Raw genomic sequence first — 24953 nt, 5'->3', positions numbered from 1 at the left:
GTGGCACCACACAAATTAGGAAAGGAGATAATTATATGAAAAACATGCTTCCGTCTTAATGATAGCCATCTGAGAAAAACGTTAAGATCTAGTGATTTTTTTCAAGAATGTTTCCACAGGTAGTTTGTTCCTTTTGAGTGTGTTTTGTTTTTAACTCCTCGTTTAGCTCATGTGAATGCATGCAAAATAAAGCCTGCTCTGTTCTATTACTGGCATCTGCTGGCTTCGATGCTGCTACTTCTGTCCGCTCCATGGCAGACATGGCCAATTGATCACGATCATGTTTCCAATCATGTTTCCTGCTGAACCAGACCTCAGGGCAGCTAGCCCTGACCTTGGCCCCTGAGATCTAGACCCGTTAAGAAATCAGCAACATCAGTTCCCTTTGTTGGGCTGAAGTGTCTTTGTTCTTTTCTGTATTCAAGGTATAAGTTATACTGACTTTTTGAAATAGCTGGGGAAATCTCAATAGACTGAGTAAAAATAAGACACTTAAGGATGAGTTTTGTTTGGAGGACTACAAATTTAGAGTAAATTTACTAAAATATTGTTCCTATTGTTTATAAACTACAACTTTGTGTTAGCTCTTCATTTCTTTAAATAGTTCTGACTCAGCTCATAATGGTTTGAGATCAATTTATATCATTAGGCGATTCCTTGAACCAAGACATGAGATGGGCCTTTTACAGGATATCCCAAGGCATTTATGTAGCCAGGCTGAAAGAGCAGTTAATTACTTTGAAGTTGCAAATGCAAGCAAGGGTTGCTGAACTGCCATTCAAAACACAAGTCAGGGGCAAGGCCACAAGGTTAGTGAGAACACCAATTCATTTAGGACATTGTTACTAGTATCCTGAAATAGACATGACTTTAACGCTTGTGTATCCTGTGAATATTTTCTCTATTAATTCCCCATTAAGAAAAGTACCAAATTTGTTAAATCAAATGAAAGATTCAACTAGAACCAGGAAATAATTGAGACAGACATTCCAAAGGACTTTTGGATTGCTGGAAGAATCAGTACAAGAACAAGTCAGTGTTTGAATTTTCAATAAACTTTCCCAAAGGGAAGGAAGGATGGAAGGAAGGAAGGAACTCAAGCTACACTAAGTGATAAAAAGCAATTTAAAATATTTAATTCAAGTGGAAGTGAAAGGACACAATAAAAGCAATTCTAAATGAGGCCAGCAATGATAGAATTTATACACAGAGATACATATACGTGTATCTAACTGATACACGTATATGAATGCCTAATATATATCTCATATAATTAAATATGATATTGATATGTATCCATACATACAGGCATTGTGAAGATTATATGAAATATTTTTATGTCCTTGATTACCAAAAGCAGTGCTAGACATGAATAGGATAAGAGTGATGGTTAAATCATTACTTGGGCTTCATTAGGGGCCTGGCACCAAGTCAGTGTGTGACCTTGAGAAAGTTATAAACTCTATGGACTTTAGTTTATCCCGTTTTTAAAAAATTAGCACTCCAAATATTACATGCATATAAAAAAGTATTAAATTATATACAAGTGGCTGAAAAATGTCACTGTATATTTTAAACTAATTATCTCAAGGTAATACTTTGTTAAGTATAACATGCTAGTAAAATCTAGCATGTTATCTCATCTTTAAAAATAAAATATATGAAAAATATGGCTATAAAATTATAAATGGAGGAAAAGTCAAATTTCCGATTTGAGCCATAACTGCAAGCCAATTGTCACTGACTTTGGCAGTGTGCAGGCACAGAAAGAGGTGCCTGGACGTTTTTATCACAATGACCCAAGATACCTCTACACCGTCATGACACAGGGCAATGTGCTGTATAAACGTGAATAAGAACCCACTCATCATTTGTGTTTATGTTTGTGCTGGAAGGCTAGAAACTTCTGATTTTCTTATAGCTCCCAACAAATGAACTTTTCCACAGAGGCAATTTTTAGAGGAGTTACTGGATTTGTATCCTACTGATCATGAAGCAGAATGCCTCAAGAACACAGGCACCATAGGCATTGTAGCAACGATACATCAGAGAACGGAACACAATCACAAGGAACTGAGCCAAGATGAAAATTAAGTCATAACCCATTCTTCACGGAAATAGAACAAAGAATCCTAAAATTCATATGGAGCAACAAAAGACCCCAAATAGCGAAAGCAATCTTGAGAAAAAAGAACAAAGCTGGAGGCATCACAATCCCTGACTTCAAAATATACTACAAAGCAATAGTAATCAAAACAGCATGGTACTGGTACAAAAACAGACACACAGATCAATGGAACAGAATTGAAAGCCCAGAAATAAACCACATATCTACGGACAGATAATCTTTGACAAAGGAGCTAAGAACATACAACGGAGAAAGGAAAGTCTCTTCAATAAATGGTGCTGGGAAAACTGGACAGCCACATGCAAAAGAATGAAAGCAGACCATTTCTTACGCCATACACAATAAGTGTGAAAAAAAAAAAGTAGTATGAAGCTGAGACCTGAAACTATAAAACTCCTAGAAGAAAATATAGGCAGTACACTCTTTGACATTGGTCTTAGAGGGATCTTTTCAAATACCAACTCTATTCAGGCAAGGGAAACAACAGAAAAAATAAACAATGGGACTACATCAAACTAAAGAGCTTCTGCAAGGCAAAGGGAACCAGCAACAAAATGAAAAGACAACCCACCAGCTGGGAGAAAATATTTGCAAATCAGATATCCAAAATGGGGTTAATCTCCAAAATATATAAAGTACTCATACGACTCAACAATAAAAAACCAAACACTCCAATGAAAAAATGGGCAGAGGACATGAACATTTTCCAAAGAAGATATACAGCTGGCCAACAGACACATGAAAAGATGTTCAACATCACTAATCATTAGGAAAATGCAAATCAAAACCACAATGAGATATCTATCACCTTACATCTGTTAAAATGGCTATAATCACCAAGACAAAAAATAACAAATGTTGGAGAGGATGTGGAGAAAAGGGAACCCTCTTCTACTGCTGGTGGGAATGCAAACTGGTGGAGCCTCTATGGAAAAAAGTATGGAGATTTCTCAAAAACTTAAAAATAGAAATACCATACAATCCAGCTATCCTACTACTGGGTATTTATCGAAAGAAATTGAAATCAACAATTCAAAGAGACTTATACACCCCTATGTTCATTTCAGCATTATTCACAATAGCCAAGATGTGGAAGCAACCCAAGTGCCCATCAACTGATGATTGAATAAAGAAGATGTGGTATATATACACAAGGGAATACTACTTAGCCATAAAAAAGACAAAATTGTCCCATTTGCAACAACATGGATGGACCTTGAGGGTATTATGTTAAGCAAAATAAGCCAGACAGGGAAAGACAAACACCACATGATTTCACTCACATGTGGAAGATAAACAAACACGTGGACAAAGGGAACAGATTAGTGGTTACCAGAAGGGTGGGGGTTAGGGTGTGGGCATAAGGGGTGAAAGGGCACATATATATGGTGACTGACAAATAATACTGTAACTGAAATTTCACAATGTTATAAACTATTATGACCTCAATGAAAAAAATCCCACTCCCCCCAAAAATTAAGTCATAACCATGATAATAAAGAACTCAGCCCTGGGAACACTGAGACTGCTGCTCCACTGGCTTTGCTGGTAAATGGTGCCCATTTTCTGCATTGTGATTCCTCAGTTCCCAGAAAGTCTTCTGCAGAGTAGGGTGTGCATAACGATGAAGAGTTTCAATTTCTTATAGATATTAAACCTAAACTCAAATACTAGCCAGACAGGCTAGTTAAAGTTTCACTACAAACCAAAATTCATAAGGATGTGGCAAAATATCGTATTAAAGTCGATACTCCAATGTGCGCTTCCTTACACAGGACAGCAGTCACCGCAGCAGATGGACGCTGCCTGGGGTGGGCTCACCAATAAACCTTTCCTCTCACAAGCCACAGATGACTAGTACTGGCAGCAGTGATTTCACAACAGAAGCATATGCCAAAATCACCTGTAGGTTTTATAACAAAGGCTATGTCCTTAGAGATTCTAATTCAACATGGGTGTGGCAGGGGGAGGGGAGAATGGGTGAGCAGGCATTTATATTTTTTCAAATTCAGAAAGGTAGTACAGACATGCATTCCTACATGAAGACCACTAATGTACCGGAGCAGAGAATAAGAATCACCTCGTCTCCCTCCTCCTCCCATCATGGGCTGAACAGGGGCTGGCTCCTTACTGTGGACACTATTCTAAATGCCATTCATATACTTTTTGCATTTGATCTTGCCAATAGCCCTATAGGGTAGGCAACATTATTATGTCTGTTTTATACATGAGGAAACAGAAGCACAGAGAGAGTAAGTCACTGGCCCATGCCCACATAGCTCGTTCTGGGGTTTGAACCCTGCAGTCTTTAAAACTACCTGCACGGAGAAATTTGCTGACAAAAAGAATAGTCATCCCAAAGAGATCAATTTTATGTTCCATATTTAACAAATGCAGGGAAAAAATTTTAAAAAGAGGCATCATTCTGTTCTCCTAGGATGAAAGAGCAATGGCCTGCCACAAGTTGTCTAAAAATGCCTCATGGTACATCTAAAAGTCCAATTATTCTGTCTGCAACCAAAACTCCGCAGCCCACAAAAAAAAAACTTACACCAGGTAAAAGGAAATTTATTTCCCCTCCCTTTTCTTCTTCTTCCACCTTCCTGAATGTAATGACTCAATTTTTCAGTCAAGTGAAATAGAGTAATAGACCTAACTGCAGCATTATGAATGTCAACACGGTGTTATCAATACGGGTAGTGTGATATGACTGAGCATTTTTATACTGACACTGCTTCATTTTATTAACCACCCTGCTATCACAAACACCCTGGCTGGTGAATATTTGCATTTTAAGTGATTTCTTATCAGTAAAAAATTTTCATTCCTTAAAAAAATTTACAGGTTGTAATCTCTGTATACAGAGTTGGCACAAGAACTTGCCACGAGCACATTCATTGCTTTGTATGCAACTAACCAACATAAATAAAATACATTTTTCAAAAATATTGCTCATGTGCCAAATTTGTACTTAAAATGCAATCCATCAACACAGCCTGTGACCAATCAACTGTTCAGAAACAGACAAGGATAAGTTTGAGCTTTCAACAAGTAATGAACTCACGACCATTTAACATGTCTATTTTAACAGACTATTTTGGGGTATAAAAATACATTCAATACCTTTAACTACCAGTTCTGCATAGTTTGATACTCCAACACCACCTTCGGTGCGAATCATGCAGCGGTACTTTCCAGCATCTCGCTTTGTTGTATTCACGACATTAAATGAAGCTATGAATCGCCGGGAACTAGGCACCTTGATTTCCTTCAGAGGAGCATCTCGTACATCAATGCCCTGTGGGAGTGGGGGTAGGGAGGACAAGAGGAAACGATATCAACTGTAATATCGAAACAGTAAGACACCTGATGGCACGTTATCAATGTTACTGCCATGCAGATCTTGGCTCAGCTGTTTATTACCCACGGGCAGTGGATCCAGGGGAACAGCTGGCCAGGAAACTGAAATTTTGCCATGTTCAACCCTTTCAAGATTGAAGGATGTAAAATTAAGTGTGCAGAAATGTCTTGGTTTTGTCCCTTCAAGATATTAACTATGTTAAATTGACTCAACAAGAGAAGAGAAAAAGCATATGGAAAAATTCTTTATTTTGCTCCCAAACTATCAACATTTGGTCTTTCCATAACAGTTTATCTTCGTTTTTATGCTTGGCTAGGAAAAAAAAATTCATTCACACATTACCTTATTACTGACCTCATTTTATATATGAACAAATAAACAATTTATCAAGAATTACATTAAAAATCTAAGTAGGTATTAGCATATTCCCTATCAGGTTTGAAGGACTAGTCTAAGCTTTATGATGTCCTCCCTGGATACACAAAACCCTAGCAGAAGTAGATGCTTAATATTACCTGATGCTGAAATGCTACAAGAGAAATTTTTCTCTACATCCCATAGTCCCAGGACCCTATAAAGCAGGTTCCATCACTGAGGCAGCTTTGTCTTATCTTATCCCTGACACATTCAGTAATGTAAGTCTTCAGTGCCGCATACTTGGAAATCCATCCTATGCTTCCTCTAATTTAAAGCCTCAAAAGAAGGTTGCAGAGTTCAGTTCCATATTTTCTTTTACAATTATTAGGAAAGAGGCTACCTTTAACATGTTATTTACAAGTATTAAGTAGAAAATAATGGGCACAGATTTTTTTTTTCTTTCTTTTGTGAGGAAGATCAGCCCTGAGCTACAGCCATGCCAATCCTCCTCTTTTTGCTGAGGAAGACTGGCCCTGGGCTAACATCCGTGCCCATCTTCTTCCACTTTATATGGGACGCCACCACAGCATGGCCTGACAAGCGGTGCCTCAGTGCGCGCCCGGGATTCGAACCCGGCCCTCAGCAGTGGAGCGTGTGCATTTAACTGCTACGCCACGGGGGCCGGATGGGCACAGATCATAAGGCTAGTGCACAATGCCAAGCACTGTGTCCATTTATTCAGCCAGTAGCCATTCTGGGGTGCCATCACCGTGTTAGACACCAGGCTCACAGTGCGAACAGCAGAAAAGTGGTTGCTGTGCTCACGGCGCTTCAGTGAGTGGGAAGTATAGGCCTGGAATAAATACACAGTCACAAATGATGGCCAGTGTGGTGAAGGGACAGCTCAGGTGGCCGGCAGAAATCACCACGCGGCCCATGGGAGGCCACTGTGAGGACGTGACATTGGAGCTGAGATCTGAAGGGTAAGTAGGAGCTAACCAGGCAAAGGGGGCGCGTGGGAGAGAAGGAGCATTCTCGTCAGAGGAAACATACAGGAAGCCTGAGAGGGTCAGAAAGAGCTGAAAGCTTTGGATGAAATTAAAGCAGCCAGTGGGACTGGGGGCAGGCAAGCGCCTGTGCATTCCGGGACTGGCAGGCTATATTAAAATGTTTGTATTTGTAACACGAAAACGCTAGGCTACAAACAGTAAAACTCATCTGTATTACTCAGTGATTTATATTATGCCAAGTCTTTTAAAAGCTTTTATCTGTGATATTTTCTTTGGCGTATGTCCTAATGGCCCTGAGTTTGGGAGTCAGACTGACCAGGGTGCCAAGCCTAGCTTCGAAGTGGTTACCCCTGCTGGAGTCTGCCTGTCCTCATCTGTAACGCGGAGACGGAACAGGCACTCTCAGGGCAGCCGTGAGAATTTAAAGGTATCTGCAAGGACACGGGCACAACGCCTGGTACCACAGGTCCCTGCCCTAATTCTGGACCAAGTGGGTGATGACTTCAAGGAGAAAGGCAGACAGGCTGTCAAGATGCCACCTTTATTACTGATGAACCAGACACTGCAGAATATGGCTGATGTGCAGTGATAATGGGTTTGCTAATAGTGAAGCACAGAATTAACCAGACTCACCTACCCAGCCACAGGCCACGCTAAAAAACCACAGGCCTCCCACGTGTTGTGTGCTGCTGTGAAACTCAGAGATGGAGGAACAGAGTTCCTACAGGCAGTCAGCTCCCCAGGAAGGGGCTGGGCTGTGCTGCTCACAGCTTCCTTCCCAGCCAGCACTCACTTGGGCAGAGAAAAGGCTTCAGGAGTGCTGCACTAGTACAGTTCCTGCCACGGGGAAGGAAACATCAGGAGTGGGGAAGAAGAGTTCCACCGACATCACCAGTAGTATTATCTGTCAAAACAGCCTTGTTAATACCTTTAAAAGTCATAAATCAGAATATGAAGTTCCACATATATCTTATATGTCTTATGTGTGTCTTTTCTTTAGTGAATCCCCTAAATTTGGTTTAACAGAGGGCACCAAGAAGTTAGGAAAACAAAACCAAATCAATCTAGCATTATTAATCAATACAACAGGAGAAAGCATTCCTCTCTGTATTCCACGCACTCAGTCTCCCATCCTCTCCCCCAGATAAATAAATAATCCAATTCTATCACTAGCAGTAACCTTAGACCTACTACTCTATAAAATTAAGTTTGTCTTTTTTCAAACTGAAAAAAAAAAACCCATCTCCAGTTTCGGAAAAAAAAAAAAATTAAGGGGCCGGCCTGGTGGTGTAGCGGTTAAGTTTGCGCACCTGCTTTGGTGGCCCGGGGTTCGCAGGTTCAGATCCCAGGCACAGACCTACACATCGCTCATCAAGCCATGCTGTGGCGGCATCCCATATAAAGTAGAGGAAGATGGGCACAAGATGTTAGCCCAGGGCCAATCTTCCTCAGCAAAAAGAGGAGGATTGGCAATGGATGTTAGCTCAGGGCTGATCTTCCTCACAAAAGAAAAAAAGAAAAAGCCCCAAATGCAGATTTCATATCTGTATTTGTTTTATTAATAACAACAACAACAAAAGGGCCATCTACTTATTTATTTACTTACTTCTGGCATGAATTGTGTAAGAATATACTTTTATAGTATCCCATAGTATTTTTCCTAATAGAAGAAGCCTATCTCAAAAGAATGTGTATCCAAAAGAATTTTAAAGTATGAACTTACTGATCCCTCACAACTATTCAAGGCTGTACTGAGGGCACTCAAGGTTAAGAAAACACCCTTTTTGGATTTATACATACGTTGAGAAGAGTATTAGTTCATAGTTGTTGTCTTCACGCCACAGATTTATCCTTTAAAATAAACAGCTTCAAATTAACAACTCTAATGAGTCACATGAACTCTGAGGAATGGGTCCTTTTTTTTAATCCCATGTATTTAATCACAGAGAAAGTCAGGTTCAGCTTCTTCAAGAGAAATGGTACATAAGGAGAAGAAACCAGGTGCTAACTAGCAATCATTTTAGCTTAGGATCCATAATAAATCATAAATCTTGTTCAAAGCTGCAGTCATTTTGTATTTAATCATTTGCATGTACCTAGATCCAAGCATTCATTCAACCAGCACTCAGTAGAAATCTTCTATGAGGCAGGCACTCTATCATATACAAGGAGCATAGAGTTAAAAGAACAACCCCTTACCTAACTGAATTTACAGTCTGGTTAGAAAAACAGACAAATAAGGCAATAATTACAGTACAGAGCAATGAACTGCCTAATACAGTAAACCCAGGAAAGAGGACCTCACTGGAGAGTGGTGTGAGGGTTAGCTTTCTCGAAAGCACAACTTGAGGTCAAGCTTAAGGATGCACAGGAGTTGCGCCTTCTTCCTTTCTTCCTCCTGCACAGGAGTGAAGGAGGAGAAATGGAGTCCAGTGAGGAGAAGAGCTCTGCACAAGTCAAGAGGCAAGAGAGCATGGACCTGTCGGGGAAGCATAATGTACATACAGCTAGAACAGAAGCGCTTCCAGCAACGGCAGGTGACGAGGCTAGAAAGAGAAGCACAGTATAGACCACACCAAGGAGTATGACACGTTGAGGATTACAGCTTATCCTGATGCCAGGAATGGAAGGATTTTAGGCAAAAGGGTGACATGAACAATAATCATGGACTGAAGGAAAGAGTGTGGGAACCCAACGGATGTCAAGGGAAACTAGCTATATTTTTCTCAGAAATCACAGCAGCAAATGACAAAAAGAGGAATGAGAGACAGGAAGGGAAGGATTCTAAAGATATTTAGGAAATAAAATGAAGAAAAAGTGTGTTATACTACAGTAACATCTTTCTCTTCTGCCAGACTATAAGGTCCTCAAGGTCAAGAAACAGATCTTATTCACTTTGTATACATGGGTGCACAAGAAATAGAACTCAACAAATATTTGCTGACTCTACGAATCATAGCCTCAGTGGAAAAAATGTTCCAGAGACAGAATAGAAAAGTGAGGTGGTTAAATTAACAGATTTATACCCCAGAGCCTAAAATGGACAATTAATCTTTATTTACAAGGGAAACCAATAGGGAAAATAAAAGGAAATTTTAGAGTTTCTGTGTGTTCCTCATCAGCGGCATTGCCCACTCATCATGATTGTGATAGGCAGAATAAAGGCCCCCGAAAATGTCTACTCCCTAGTCCCCAGAACCTGTGAAAATGTTCCCTGACATAGCAAAAGGGAGTTTGCACGTGTAATTCACATAAGGATCTGGAGATGGGAAGATTATGCTGGATTATCTGAGTGCACCCAGTGTAATCACAAGGTAGGAGGGAGGCAGGAGGGTCAAATGCAGAAGAAGGAGATGTGACCACAGAAGCAGAGGTTGGAGTGATGTGCTTTGAAGATGGAAGAAGGGACCATGAGCTAGGAAATAAACGTGGTCTCTAGAAGCTACAACAGCAAGGAACAGATTGTCTCCTACAGCTTCCAGAAGGAACCAGCCCTGCCATCATCTTATTTTAGGATTTCTGACCTCCATAGCTTGAAGATAATAAAGTCACTAAGTTTGTGGTAGTTTGTTATAGAAGCAACAGGACACTAATACAATGACCATCAGGATAATGAATAAGCATGTGGCTTTTCAAAGATGTACAGTAGTCACGTGTCCTGATTTGTTGGAGCTAGACAGCAAATCTTTAAGGGTAGTTTAGGTCTTAAGGGTTAGCAAGAGTTCTATTCAAAAGCCATTACTGTAGCCAAAACAGAAGAACAAAGTTGGAGGACTCACACTTCTCACCTCCAAAATGTACTACAAAGCTACAGTAATCAAAAGTACAGTGTGCTGCAATGAACATTAGGGTGCAGATATCTTTTTGAATTAGTGTTTTTATGTCCTTTGGATAAATACCCAGAAATGGAATAGCTGGATAACATGGAAGTTCTATTGTTAATTTTTCTTTTTTTTGCTGAGGAAGACTCACTCTGAGCTAACATCTGTGCCAGTCTTCCTCTATTTTGTATGTGGGTTGCCGCCGCATGGCTAATGAGTGGCGTAGGTCCGCATACAGGATCCGAACCTACAAAGCCAGGTGGCCAAAGAGGAGCGCACCGAACTTAACCATTATGGTTTGGTTAATCACCATGGGGCTGGCTCCTATTTTTAATTTTTTTGAAGAATCTCCATCTGTAGTTACCAGAGGAGAAGAGGGGTGGGGGGAGGGTGAAAGGGATAATGAGGTACATTTGTTTGGTGATGGATGGCAACTAGACTCTTGGTGGGGAATACCATGTAGTCTATACAGAAGGCGAAAAATAATGATGTACACCTGAAATTTATACAATGTTGTAAATCAATGTTACGTCAATTTTTAAAAAAGCATTAAAAAAAGTAGTGTGGTCCTAGCATAAGGACAGACATAGACCAATGTAATAGAATAGAGAGCACAGAAATAAACTCTCATATATATGTTCAGTGGATTTTTGACAAAGGTGCCAAGACCATTCAATGGGGAAACAATAGTCTTTTCAACAAATGGTGCGTGGGTATCCACGTGCAAAAGAATGAAGTTGTACCCTTATCTTTCACCATATACAAAAGTTAACTCAAAACAAATCAAATACCTAAGATCAAGAGCTAAAACTATAAATCTCTTAGAAGAAAACCATAGGGGGAAATCCTCATAATCTTGAATTTGGAATTGATTTCTTAAATATAGTGCCAAAATCATAGGCAACAAAAGAAAAAACTGACAAGATTTCATGAAAATTAAAAACTTTAGTGCATCAAAGGACACTATTAAGAGAGTGAAAAGACAACCAACAGTATGGGAGAAAATATTTACAAATCATATATCTGATAAGGGTTTAATATCCTGAATACATAAAGAAGTCCTACAACTCAACAACAATAACAACAACAATAAACAATCCAATTTAAAAATGGGAAAAGGATTTAAATAGACATTTCCCTCAAACAACATATACAAATAGCCAATAAGCAAATGAAAAGATGTCAACATCATTAGTCAATAGGGAAATGCAAATCAAAACCACAATGAGATATCCAATAGGATGGCTATTATCCAAAAAAAGAAAGAAAAATAACAAATGTTCGCAAGGCTGTAGAGAAATTGGAACATTTGTGCATTGCGATGGGGATATAAAATGATGCAATCACTGCAGAAAACAGTTTGGCAATTCCTCTAAAAGTTAAACATAGAATTATCATATTTACTCAGTAATTCTACTCCTAGGTATAACCTCAAAGAATTGAAAACAGGGACAGAGATACTTATATGCCAATGTTCACAGCAGCATTATTCACAATAGCCGAAAGGTGGACAAGAAACCAAGTGTCCACTGATGGATGAACGGACAAACAAAACGTGCTCTATACATGCAATGGAGTATCATTCAGCCTTAAAAAGGCAGGAAATTCTGACATGCTACAACATGGATGAACCTTGACAACATTACATTAAGAGAAATAAACCAATCAGAAAAAGACAAATACAGTATAAATCCACTTATAAGAGGTATCTAGAATCGGCAAATTCATAGGGAGGTTAGCAGGGGATGAGGGGAGAGGTGGATGGGAGTTATTTTTTAATGGTTTTTGTTTCAGGTGATGGAAAAGTTGTGGAAATCAATAGTGGTAATGGTTACACAACACTGTGAATGTACTGAATGCCACTAAATTGTACGCTTAAAAATGGTCAGAATGGTAAACTTCATGTTATATATATTAAACCATCACTACCTACTGCAGTTCAGCAGCATAAATTCCAGCTTTTGTACCTAAATTTGAAGACTGCGTTAAAATAACCTCGAATGAGGTTAAAAATATTTGCAAAGAATAGGTAAAACATACTTGGTGAGTTGAATGGAGAATGGAATGAGAGACACAAAGCAGAACGTGATTATGTCCAAGCAAGGACAGACGAGGAAAGCAGGAAAGAAAGGCTTTATTCAGCCAGGTGGGGCAGGGGGAGGGGGCAAATACAGAATCCAGGTGGCAGAGCGTTATAGATGTCTACAAGATGCCAGACATACCTGGCACAGTGCAGAACTACACAAAGTATATTCTTAAGGACAATAAAAAGAGAAATGATTTTTAAATTCAAATGTTTACTATACAAACATTTTTTAAATATAGGAAAAAAATGTAGACATTTAAAAAAACAATACATAATCTCATCACTTAGAGATAAATATTATAAATAGTTCAGGGTATTTTAGTTAACTTTTTCTGTTGCACATTATTTTAATTTAAATAATATTTGAAACGGTGGTCCAAAATACATATAAGGTTTTATCTCTTTCTTTAAACTTCCTGTGATGTCTGTAGAATTTTTCATAGCATCAGATAATTTCAAACACATGCCTTTTAATGCTTCCCATTTTATGGCTATACCAATTATTTACATAAATATTTCCCTACTGCTATACATTTAACTTACTTTATTTATCACTATTATAAATGATGTTAGGACGACCCCTATTTCCTAAAATTATTAGGTCAAAGGGAATAAAAACTTTTAAGGTTTTTTTTTGATAAATAACATAAAAGGCACTATAGAGTATGTATTTACAAGAATTAGGTTTTTTTTTTATTTTTTATTTTTGTGAGGAATATCAGCCCTGAGCCAACATGCATGCCAATCCTCCTCTTTTTGCGGAGGAAGATTGGCCCTGAGCCAACATCCATTGCCAATCCTCCCTCTGTTTCTCCCCCAAAGCCCCAGTAGACAGCTGTATGCCACAGTTGCACATCCTTCCAGTTGCTGTATGTGGGACACGGCCCCAGCATGGCCGGACAAGCAGTGCGTCGGTGCGCGCCCGGGACCCGAACCCAGGCTGCCAATAGCGGAGCGCGCATGCTCAACCGCCAAGCCATGGGGCCGGCTCCAAGAATTACGTTTTAATGAGAGTTCAAATGGTTCCTAAAATCAAGTTTCCATCTCCTTTCAAATACTACAAACAGATCAAACAAGACAGAGAACTGGCCTAAATCACTGACATTTTCTTACTAATATTTCCAAAACAGTATACAATAGAAAAAAAAATCTCAGCTTATCTTGGCTAAAAGATCAAATATTCAAAAGAATATTCCTATTTATTTTTGTGGTACTGCATGGCTTCTACAGTATAAGTTCAGTTATTCTCTTACTAGATAGCATTTTTAATATTTTAAAGCATGATAAATTCCCTGTAATATTCTGACATGCAGTCTACACTGACCTCTTTCCACAGGATAAGGGTATTTCTTGAAATTCACATCTTTATTATCCATAAATGGGTATTTCTAAAAATGGAATATACAAACCAACTAAGTAAGATTAAGTGTGCTTAAAGATAATTTAACTGAAGAGCATGTAACACTACTAAAATGTATAATTAGAATTAGGGACGCATGGCAATATTTAAATATCTATAAGATTAATCACTCAGATTGATGCATATCATTAAAATATGATACGTAATGTAATTTCATACAAGTAGAAAATCCCACTTTGAAAATGCCAGACTGAAGAATAAAAGGAAGAAAGAGGAAAAAGTGAGACACACAAAGGAGAAAAGACTATGACAGTGAAAAGGTGAAAAGTTAGTAAGGAATGGAGAGGAGTTGGGCAAAGTGAGAGGAGAAAGAGGGAACAGGGCAGAGGAAAGGATCCGAGACGGCAGGGAAAGACAGAGAGAGGCGCAGAAAGGAGACCAGACTCGGTGCCCAAACACGGGAGAAAGACGTAACTCACACAGGAGAAAAGAGCCACTCCCTGGACAATATTAATTCTTTTCCTTTGAAATCCTGACACGTATGTTTTAATAATAGTCCTCTTGTTTCTTGATGCTGAAAAAATTTGACAGGTCCAACAGTAACGTTAGGTTGGTATTAGCTCAATTATCAGATAACACACATAAAGAAGCAATCCATAGCTGGGTTAAGGAAGGAGAAGTGAGAGAATATCCTCAGAGTACTGGGGGGGAAGAGAGAGGAGAGAGATGTCACTCGTTACGCTGTTGGTGTCAAATCCTGTTTCTTGGGCCATTAGGGAAGGAGGAAGACACAGTGTTTGCAGCTATTGGCGAGGCTTCGGGCAGCATCACCTATGATATCTCCACGGACAAGAGGAGAGCAATATGGGACAAACGCCAAGAAAGTCTGGTGGACCGGAAACCTGCGAAGGAGCAGAGTCCAGGGCTGCTTGTCAGTGTGGATGCTGAAGTACGTTTCCGGAACCCTGGCACAAAGTTACTTCCTTGACTCCTCTAGCATGCTTAGATAAAGCCATAGAGGTGCTGTCAAATGTACAGGTGACAACTAACCATCGCATGAATGAATAAAATACCATAAAAGAAAAAGGCATCTTCAAAGCCTAACAATGAATTTAAACTAACAAGATAAACTTCAATCAAAATAAATACAAATCCAATTTGTACTTCCTTGTAAAACCAGACTTTACAAGCAGGTAACTGGAGACACGACTTAGGAGCACCCTCATTACTTTAAGGTATATGAGGATTGTGAAGTGGAGTTTTTTAAACCTAATTAAATTTTCAGTTGTATTCATAGAAGTGAAATACCTAGAAAGGTGGTGCTGGGAGACACTCCCAGAAGACAACATTCCGTTCCGGGCACCCCACTTTCTGAGGAGCATACAAGAAGTAGGCGTGCTCACCTTCTCCACAGGTAAACAGCTGGTAAGCACCTGGAAACAGAGGACTCACGAGGGCGAGAGCAGCCATCTTCTGGTTCCGGGAGACCAGGTGTATGCAAGAGGAACCGCACTGGCCTGGCCTGGCCTGGCCGTGGGCTCTGCTGCTCATCTGAAGCTCTCGTGGCAAAACATGTTGCAGAATTTGGATTTGCTTTTATTTTTAAAAAGGTGTGTATACTGTATATTATATGATGCTCCCAGGAGAGTCTGGGCCAGCACTCCATAACCAGACTCATTGATATTTCTGCATCAAAACACACGAATATTGAGTGTAAGGAGGAAAAACAGAGGCCATAAATACCTTCAGGTCAGTTCAGATGAGGTTTTGTCACCAAAAGAATTACACGAGTGGGCAAGTTTTGCTACTAAATTGGTATGGAGAACTTTGAGTTTTTAGATTCCGGAATAAAAGAATGACCTCCAAGAAAGTACACACCAGGTCCTACCCACCCCACACACAATCACTGTCTCCCCCACCCACACACCCCACCAGTCTGCTAGTTACCTCAGCCCCAGCCACACTGGCTCTTGCTCTCTTGTCACCACCCAAGTATGCTCCTCCCTCAAGGCCCCTGCCCTCCTCCTCCTGGAATGCTCTCCTCCCTACTAGAACACAAGTTTTACAAAGGCGGGGATCTTTGCCAGGTTTCTTACTGCTGTATCCCTAGCACTAAACCATGCCCGCTGCATCCTAGGGAGGGTTGATGGTTATATTGAGAGGAATTTAGGCATTGAATGGGTGACTGAACAAGTTGATTTTTAAGATGCCTTCTGGTCCCCAAACACCCTTCCTCAGGTCAGAATCAAACAGAGAAGTGTGGGGAATAGTGGCTAGCCCATTTTCTCTGATACATGGAGGTGTGAAAAGGCCGTGAGTTCCTTTCCCCATCTGCCTTTCCCCATGACAGGAATAACCAGACAGGACAATGTGTTCAGAATCTTGGGTACTTCTGAGCATCTAGGAGCCTATGGGGAAACTTTTTGTCCTTCTGGCAGAACAAAATGATGAAAATGTACAGTGGGTAGAGATAGCAAATTTGTCAGCCGGTTTTCTTTCCATTTTCAGAGTTAGAAAGAGGCAGCCCTGCCAAGGGCTGGAACTCGGTGTTCATAGAGCACTGCAACAGCACAACGGGAAATCATCAAGAAGGGGCCTTCTGCCTGTTCTCTCGAATATTAGAGTTCACTCTGAGAGCGAGCCTGGGACACATGTGGGAACAAAAACCCCAGGCTCCATGCAAAGCACAGCCCCTGAAAGTCCAGGGTTGTTAAAGAAATTGCTGACCCATCTTTCATTAACTTAATGAAACAACCATAATGGCCGTGTCTAAGAGGAAACCATCTTAGTGGGTTAAATACAGCTTTTTATAAAAGCAAGAGTATCTTTTAATCACGTATGTATTTCAATTTGAGCAAGCTGGAGAAAAAGTACTGATAGTTATTTAAATTAGAGTTACAACCTTCTTTATGCAATGGACTAACTTAGGACTTCTAAATAAGCAGTAATTTACCAGCAAAAAGATACATATTAAGTCTTTCAGAAAGAGTTTCAAAATAATCAGAGCAATGATGGAAAGAAATTGAGGTCTGGGAAGTTAGCAGCACTTGGAGCAAATTAATCAATCGCAGGCACTTTCGAGTGGCTGTGAGTGCATAGGCTCAGAGGAGATCTGGGCCAGTCACCTTCCCCTAGCCAGACAGGTGGGGATTAAACTGCACTCTCATTTATTCAGTAGGGAATCTGTATTATCCCACGTTCAAATATGCCCATTTGTAAAATGCTGATTGAAATTCTTACCCTGGGATCACTAATAATATCAGCAGGGCCTGGAATAATTTTGTTTAAAACATTTCATGTAATCTAAATCCAATAATAATTGAATACCTCAACAAATCTACTTTCTGGAGCCCATATATTCTTTATTTTAATAACTAAGATAGTGCTGATCTTTGATTTCTAGGTCATACCAAGCTAACCCAAATATTTATCAATTTGGAATACCAGAAACAGAGTTCTTACTTAACATTATCGTATACTATGAATATATATTGACAAATATACTTTAATTTGCTAATGGATATACAGATACCCAAAGTAATATGCAGAAATCCAAAGTAATATATTATTTGAACATATAATTGTCTTATAGTCATATTCAAGTAAAAAATTTGATTATGGAAATTTAAAACCTCATTCTGATATTTAGACAGTTCATTTCATTATATATTTGTAATATCTGAATAGTATTATTTAACCAACCTATTTTTAAATTTCATTTATAATTTCATTCAAATAAGATAGAATACACATAATAAATGCAGTAATTAGAAATACCAATGAAATTAGAAGTTCTGTCACTGACTAGGCGCCTCAGGAAACTCAAAGGTGAGTTTGGAAGCAATTAACTGTTTTTCCGAGTTGTTTCTTTTCCTTTTGTATGTTAAGGAGATGTAACCACCAGCCATCCTGAAACTGACCAAGCCTCACCACAGGAGCTGTGCCCATGACCTTTGCCTTATTTTTAATGCCAAGATCTCTCCAGGAGGAGCTTAGGCCTTATTTTGTGGAAGCATGTTCTCCAGCTGAGCCTGTGCAAGCGAATATCTGCCTATCCCTTTTGAATATTCATTACCCAACCAACTAAAATTTCCTGCTTTCTTTTGTTCAGGAACACCCTGACTTTGGAAATGATTCCTCATGGCCTCCTATGTGCTGCAAATACACTTTACTTTGTGAGACAACTTCCACTGGTGAAGACAGAGTCTTATTGAACTCACCAGGAGGTGAGCCCACTTGGTTCGGTATCAGTTCTTTAGTCTTAAAATCAAATATCCGACTTGTTGACTGGATTAACCTAGCCACATCCAACTAAAGAGCATGACCTTGACCCTGACTGGCATTTCCTGTTGGGTTAAGAGTTTGTATTTGCAAGGCAAGGACTCAACCCTGTTTACTATGGAACTGTAATAATGACACACTAACATGAGGAAAAGGGCAGTGCCTGTGTAATCGTTCAGGATCTAAAAGACTAGGCTAGTCATAAACATGGCTGGCTAAGAACATCACTTTTTCCCAATCAATATGCCTTAACATACACTACTCTTTCTGAAACATAGTTGAAAGAAGATAAAGATGCAAGATAAAGGAAGCTAAAAGCCCTGTAGATCTGAATTTGAATTGGAATTGTCAATATGATCTCAGAACGTTTTGTTTTTAAATGTGTGCATATGTATATATCCTAGCTCTTTCCAATGAGGAGATCTAGAAATAGTAAACAGTAGTACTGAGTACCTCTATGCTCAGATTGTAATTTCTGATTACCAGTTCCCTCTAAAAAAGAACCAGGGCTCCATGGAGGAATGGCTGATTCAAGGTCATTAAGATGAAAAATGTAAAATACAAGCCTGGAACATACCGTTACACCAGAAAGCAAGAAAGGTATCTGAGACCGCCCAGGAAAGGGGTCACCCAGCCTGAGTAAGCCCCACTATTTAGAGGGGGGAAGATCCGACTAGCAACAAAGACAGTAAATGCAATGAATCCAAACACATCAAATGTATTTAAATCCACAAGTTGGTGGTGATGACAATGATGGTGATGATGACAATAATGACAATAATACTATTAACTCCCTTGGCCAGTTTTAGGTGATGCCGGTAAACAACCTCATTATTTTTGAAAATTTGTTAAAAAAAGACAAAGTATCCAGTATTTATACCATCTTCCCTTTATGGTTTATATCTCAGAGTAACCAAATAGTTGATGTGGGAGAGCTTTTCTTTTTAGAAGTATTCTAGGTACTAAACAAGGAAGGACTGATAGAATTGGACCTTTCTGCAATTAATGAACCTAGGCATGATCATCAATGGCTGATAACATCACAAAAAGAGACAATTTACAAGAAATACAATAGTCAGAAAAACACATTAAATGACACTACCAGAGGGCAATAAGCAGAACTCAAAATATGGGAAACTGTACAGGACAAATAGAGCTTCAACAACAATAACAACCACCACAAATGGGGGGAAATGGATGGAGAACCTAAAGATGAAAAGGACTTAAGAGACTCAGCATCTGACTGCAAAGGGTAAATTCGATTGCAATCGTAATTCAAACAATCTGCTGAAAGAAATAAAGTGATAAGACAGTCAAGGAAACATGAACACTGACTGTTTTTCTAGAGCTTACATAGTCACTATTACTATTATTTTAAGGGCTCTTATCTTTTAGAGCAGGGGTCTGAGGCTAAATCCAGCCCATCACCTGTTTTGTACAGCTCGCAAGCTAAGAATGGTTTTACATTTTTTAAATGGTTGAAAATAAATCAAAAGAATAATACTTTGTGACAATGAAAATTATATAAAACTTGAATTTCAGTGTCTATACATAAAGCTGTAGTAAACACAGCCACACTCATTCATTGCTGTGTTGTCTGTGGCTGCTTTCCTATGACAACCACAGAACTGAATCATTGCAACAAACACCATCTGGCCTTCAACATTTACTATCTGGCTCTTTACAGAAAAAGTTTGCCAACCTCTGTTTTAGAGAAACATTTACAAGTTAAATGATGTGATGACTGAGACTGTTTCAAAACAATGAGAGGGGAAGCAGGCGGAAACACAGAGGAAGCCATGGGCTACATACTGTGGGTGCTGAAGGTGCACGCGGAGTACGTGAAGCTCAGGACGTTATTCTCTCTGCCTCTGTGCACATCTACAATTTCCATTTTTAATTTTAAATTCATAAAGTATAAAATTTTACACTTTTAAATTTTTAATAAGTATAAAGATAAGTATATTTTCAAGTAAATTTTAAGTAAAAATTTTAAGTATTTTAAGTAAATTTTAAATTTTATACTTTACTTTTCTGAAGTAAAAAGAATTTTCTTCAAAGAAACAATTAGAAAATAATCTCCCATTTTGTACTTTTGAATGAGTTTTTTAACCATGATTATTTCCCCAAGAAAATAGATGGTTTTCCTGCTGGCTTATAAATACTCCAATGCTGTATGAATCAAAGAACCACTGTGTCTAGGTCTCATTCACTTCCTGCAAAAGACTCAAGCCATGTGTATGGTAAAGACACCACCAGGGCAGAAGAGAAAATGCGGTGTGGGGAAAGGGCACCATAGCCCAGATGCAGCAGTCCTCTCCAGCAGCAGTGTTCATGTAACTAACAATCACAGACAGCGAGCGAAATGCAGGTAATATACGTTTCTTGAATGAAAGTAATAACCAGCTTCTACACCTTAAGAATAAATAGAAACTCCATTAATCTGTCACTTGTCCTTTGTGCTTAGTGGACATCACTTCTCATAAAAGAGACAAACATTATTTTATTACATTTGGACAATAGCCAATTCTCTTTCCTTTGAAAAAATGGAATGGGGATGGCATTTCTATAAGTAGGAGAGATGCAGAAGACAATAACGATCTGCTTTATGATTTCAAAGTTCATCCTCTGTAGGAACTGCCTGGCCGCCACTGTGTGCCAGTCAGAGATGTCTATGCCCTTGTCTCAAACTGGGTCATGCTAGGACTGAAAGTAGCATGATTTGTTCTCCATTCCACTTCCATGGTCCTAAAAACATTTTTGAAATTAAAACCCATCAAAAGTTGTCAAATTTTCTTTCCACCTCAAAGAAGGACCTAAGTCAACTTCTCTCTCTTTTCTAGGTACGTAATTCCAGATTACCAAACTGAAAATCTAGGACTTTCAAGACCACCTAAGGCAGATACATAAAACTCCTAGCAAAAATATTTTCCATTTTTTTCCTCCCCTTCCAAAAAGAAAAGGCAGAAGAGGAAAAAACCAGAGATCTTAACAGTGTCCAAACTCTGTAGGACCCTCGCCCCAAGGCCTGGATCACTAAAAGGAGACAAAAGAGGCAGAGCGTTAGTATTCTCAGCCCTCAACCCTGGAAACTCTGGAGCATGGCCATCTCCATCTTCCCTTCTCGTGATACAGCTGCGAATTCTTGAAAGCGTGAGAAACGAACCGTCTGATGAACATGAGAAAGGAAACAGAATAAATGCTTTCACAGGATTTACGGTTCTTAGGTCCAAACCAAGCAGTCCTTAACACTGGTAGTTGATGCCTTTCTCTCCTGCCCTCCAAATTGAACCATCCTGACCTACAGTTTTCAAAGTACAATTTCACATCCCGGCCCAGAGCCCTTCAGATTGCTGTGGAGGGGAAAGCTCTCCCACTGCTCTTCCTGGAGCATCCTATTCAAAGCACCAGTTGCTTACCTTTTTTGACTGAGTTAGGTAATATCACCAAGTAAAATTTATTAATTAATGTCTCCCAGCATCTCCATAGACATGTCATACTGTTCCATCAATGTAAAATAAATCTTTACCTTTAAATTAAGGTAATTCAAAATCACACTCAGTTAAAACATATGATAAATGCTTCAAAGGCTTTCAGTGGCTTCAGTCTGAATGCTCACTGTTGTATTATATATGGATATTTAACTAACTAAAACAATAATGGATGTGATTTCAACCACTCAAATTTTAAGGAGCAAATGGTTCCTATAGCAACTCAAGATAGTCCTCTTTGTGCATTCCTGGTGTTTTCTATGACGGTAAGTGATGTTAAATTTAAGCTTTAATATATATGGTGTAAAGTACTCAAGTTAAGCTTGCCAGGGGATCCATAATTTTTCTTCTTTTCAAATCATTTTATGGCTTCTATATATAATAACAAAATTGTTCTGATATACCATTGTGATTTTTTCCCTCATAATCTATAAATGAAACTAAAAGCCACCAAGAAAAGTTAACCAAATGTATACATCTCTTAACCAAAGAGCCAAGGCAACATTCCACACACATGAATACGATTTTTATTTTAAATTCTGATAAAAGCTATCAGTTAAATTATTACATGATGTTTATGCACCCACAAGGAAGTGTCTGAGTCTTTGTACTATGCAGGAGGCATGAAGGTTAAGGATGTAGATTCCGGACTTAGATGGCCTGATTCAAATCCCAGTGCTTATTACTAGCAATGCACAACTGGAAAAATCACTGAAACTTCCTGAGCCTCAGTTTCTTCTTCTATAAATGGGCATATAAGAGAGTTATCCTAGGGATCAGTTAAGAGAAAAATGTCTGAACATAGCTTAGCAGAAGACCTAGCACACAGCAGTGCTCAGCAAAGGGAGTTGTAATTATTTTATTTCAAACACATCTGTTAAAGTCAGTAATGTGTTGTCATTATTTTATTTCAAACACATCTGTTAAAGTCAGTAATGTAAATACTATTATTATAATTTATAATTTACTCATTGATAAGCCAAATTCTCTAGTAGGTCAGAGGAGCTATTCTTATGAGAATCACTTTATAAGTTACAAAAATTTCAAGATTTACCTTTTTCTCTCAAAAAAAGGTCTAAAATTATCTGAGCTCAGAAAAGTAATGTGAGAAGTTTATTAGGCTAGCAAAAAATACTTTTTTCACAATTCGGTAGGTCATACCCAGTTAAGTGGATCTCGAGGCTAACAAGTAAAAAAGTTTTAATCTCAAGTGAATATTATTTTTAGAAAATCAAGATTCCCAAATTAAGAACTCATATTGAATTACATACAAAAATTTACATACAATTACATACAAAAAATTCCATACCAAAAAAAATGAGCGAGGTGGGTTTACTTCATTAGTTATGATGACACAGGTCTGTTGCCCTGGTGAGCTCTCAAATGGATGATCCTTAATAGAGCTATATTTCTATCACCCTTAACTGAGGCCTGTGGCAAGAAATTTTTCTAAAGGGAGAATTAGAGAACAAAATTTGACAACAGAGAATAAAAATGCCTAGGGAAAATACACAAGAAACCAAGGTTTAGGAAAGACGATATATTGACCACATTTGCTTCTAGAATTTCTCTAACTCCACATGATATTTGCTATATATTCGGAAACAGCAGAAGAGACACCACCAGGCTCTGTACGTCCCCCCTCTCATCAAAGACCATCTCTCTGGGGAGGAGCTGTGGGCCTAAAACAAGCATTCCAAGAGGACAGCATTCGTGCCTGTCTCTTTGTGCCTATTTCCTGGTCCAACTCTGGACCCTTGAGATTCACCTGGAAAAGACACGTGATTTGTCAGGGCAGTCAGTAAGCCAAGTGCCCTGAGCAGGTATTCACTGAGCATTTGTTACATGACAGGTAATATTCTGGGCGCTGCGTTGCAACCAGTGATTTTAATAGAGTACTTCACAGTAACACCATCCGATTTCCTTTTCTATTTCTATGAATTGATGCATGGTGGGAAACCATTTTAAAATGCTGTTCTGTGCCTTACTTCTAATAAACACCAAGCTCTGTTTGCTAAAAGAGTAAAACTCAATTATATTGTGCTATGATAGTTCTAAAGTTAACAGAGGTTATCTTCACAGTAAATCTGAGAATATTTGGTTAAAAGGTTGATAGTATTTGAAATACAAGGTTACTCAGTGAAGAAAAATGTCCAAGTGACAAAATGTACTAATTTGTAAATGAGCAAAAAATATTTTTACATAAAATTGACTTTCCCTAGCAAAATGGAGTTATCTTTAATAAATATCATAATAATTGGATATATGACTATGTTAAAATGTTCTGCCTTTCCTGGGCTTCCATTTTCTCATTAATAAAATGAGGAATTCAGTTTGAAGATTGTTCCAAATCCAGAAGTTACATAATTTTGTGATTATAAAAAGTGAGCCATTTAAAAATGATAGGGGCCTGTAAGATCTGTACAGAGAGAGAAATATTATTTTCCAGGTTTCCTTCACCAGCTGCTATTCACCCGACATGCACATGTCAGTGCCTGAGCTGATCAAAGCTGCCATTCATCTACTATTGAAAAGGCATCTCCACTGGCTCCTTGCTTTCCGCCATTTGTCTTGGAGGCTGAACAGTTTTCATTTCCTACACACTTCTGAGTTTGACATGCTAGCTAAGTGCTATAGAATGAATGAATGTTTCCCCGCAAAATTCATATGTTGAAACCTAATCCCCAATGTGATGGTACGTGGAGGTGAGGCCTTTGGCAGATGATTAGGTTTAGATGCGGTCATGAGAGTGGAGCCCCCATAGTGGTATTAGGGCTCTTACAAGGGATGAAGAGACCAGAGGATGTAAAGACACAGCGAGAAGAGAGTGGTCTGCAAACCAGGGAGCTGGCCCTCACCAAGAACCTGGCCACACTGGCACCCTGATCTCCAGCCTCCAGAACTGTGAGAAATAAATGTTTGTCATTTAGCCATCCAGTCTACGGTAGTTTGTTATAGCAGCCAGAGCAGTCTAAGGCCCTGAGTAAGAAGAATAAGGAATGGAGGAGCCTCTGCAATGTATTGAAAATGAATTAAAGAGCAGAAATCACAAAAATGC

At 38.9% G+C, this 24953-nt stretch overlaps 1 protein-coding gene across 3 annotated transcripts in view; it reads right to left on the bottom strand.

The window, feature by feature from the left end:
• The window catches only part of PTPRM (protein tyrosine phosphatase receptor type M), a 779193-nt gene that overhangs the window by 422757 nt on the left and 331483 nt on the right, over positions 1 to 24953 (bottom strand). For all 3 annotated transcript variants that reach the window (XM_058556689.1, XM_058556687.1, XM_058556688.1), the window contains exon 6: positions 5252 to 5426. In XM_058556689.1, the coding sequence (XP_058412672.1) occupies positions 5252 to 5426 (175 nt within the window). The remainder of the gene's footprint in view (positions 1 to 5251; positions 5427 to 24953) is intronic.

Source organism: Diceros bicornis, chromosome 16, assembly GCF_020826845.1.
Source record: "Diceros bicornis minor isolate mBicDic1 chromosome 16, mDicBic1.mat.cur, whole genome shotgun sequence".
NCBI lineage: Eukaryota > Metazoa > Chordata > Mammalia > Perissodactyla > Rhinocerotidae > Diceros > Diceros bicornis.
Note: the sequence above shows the minus strand (reverse complement) of the source record. Positions and strands in the feature narration are given on the sequence as shown.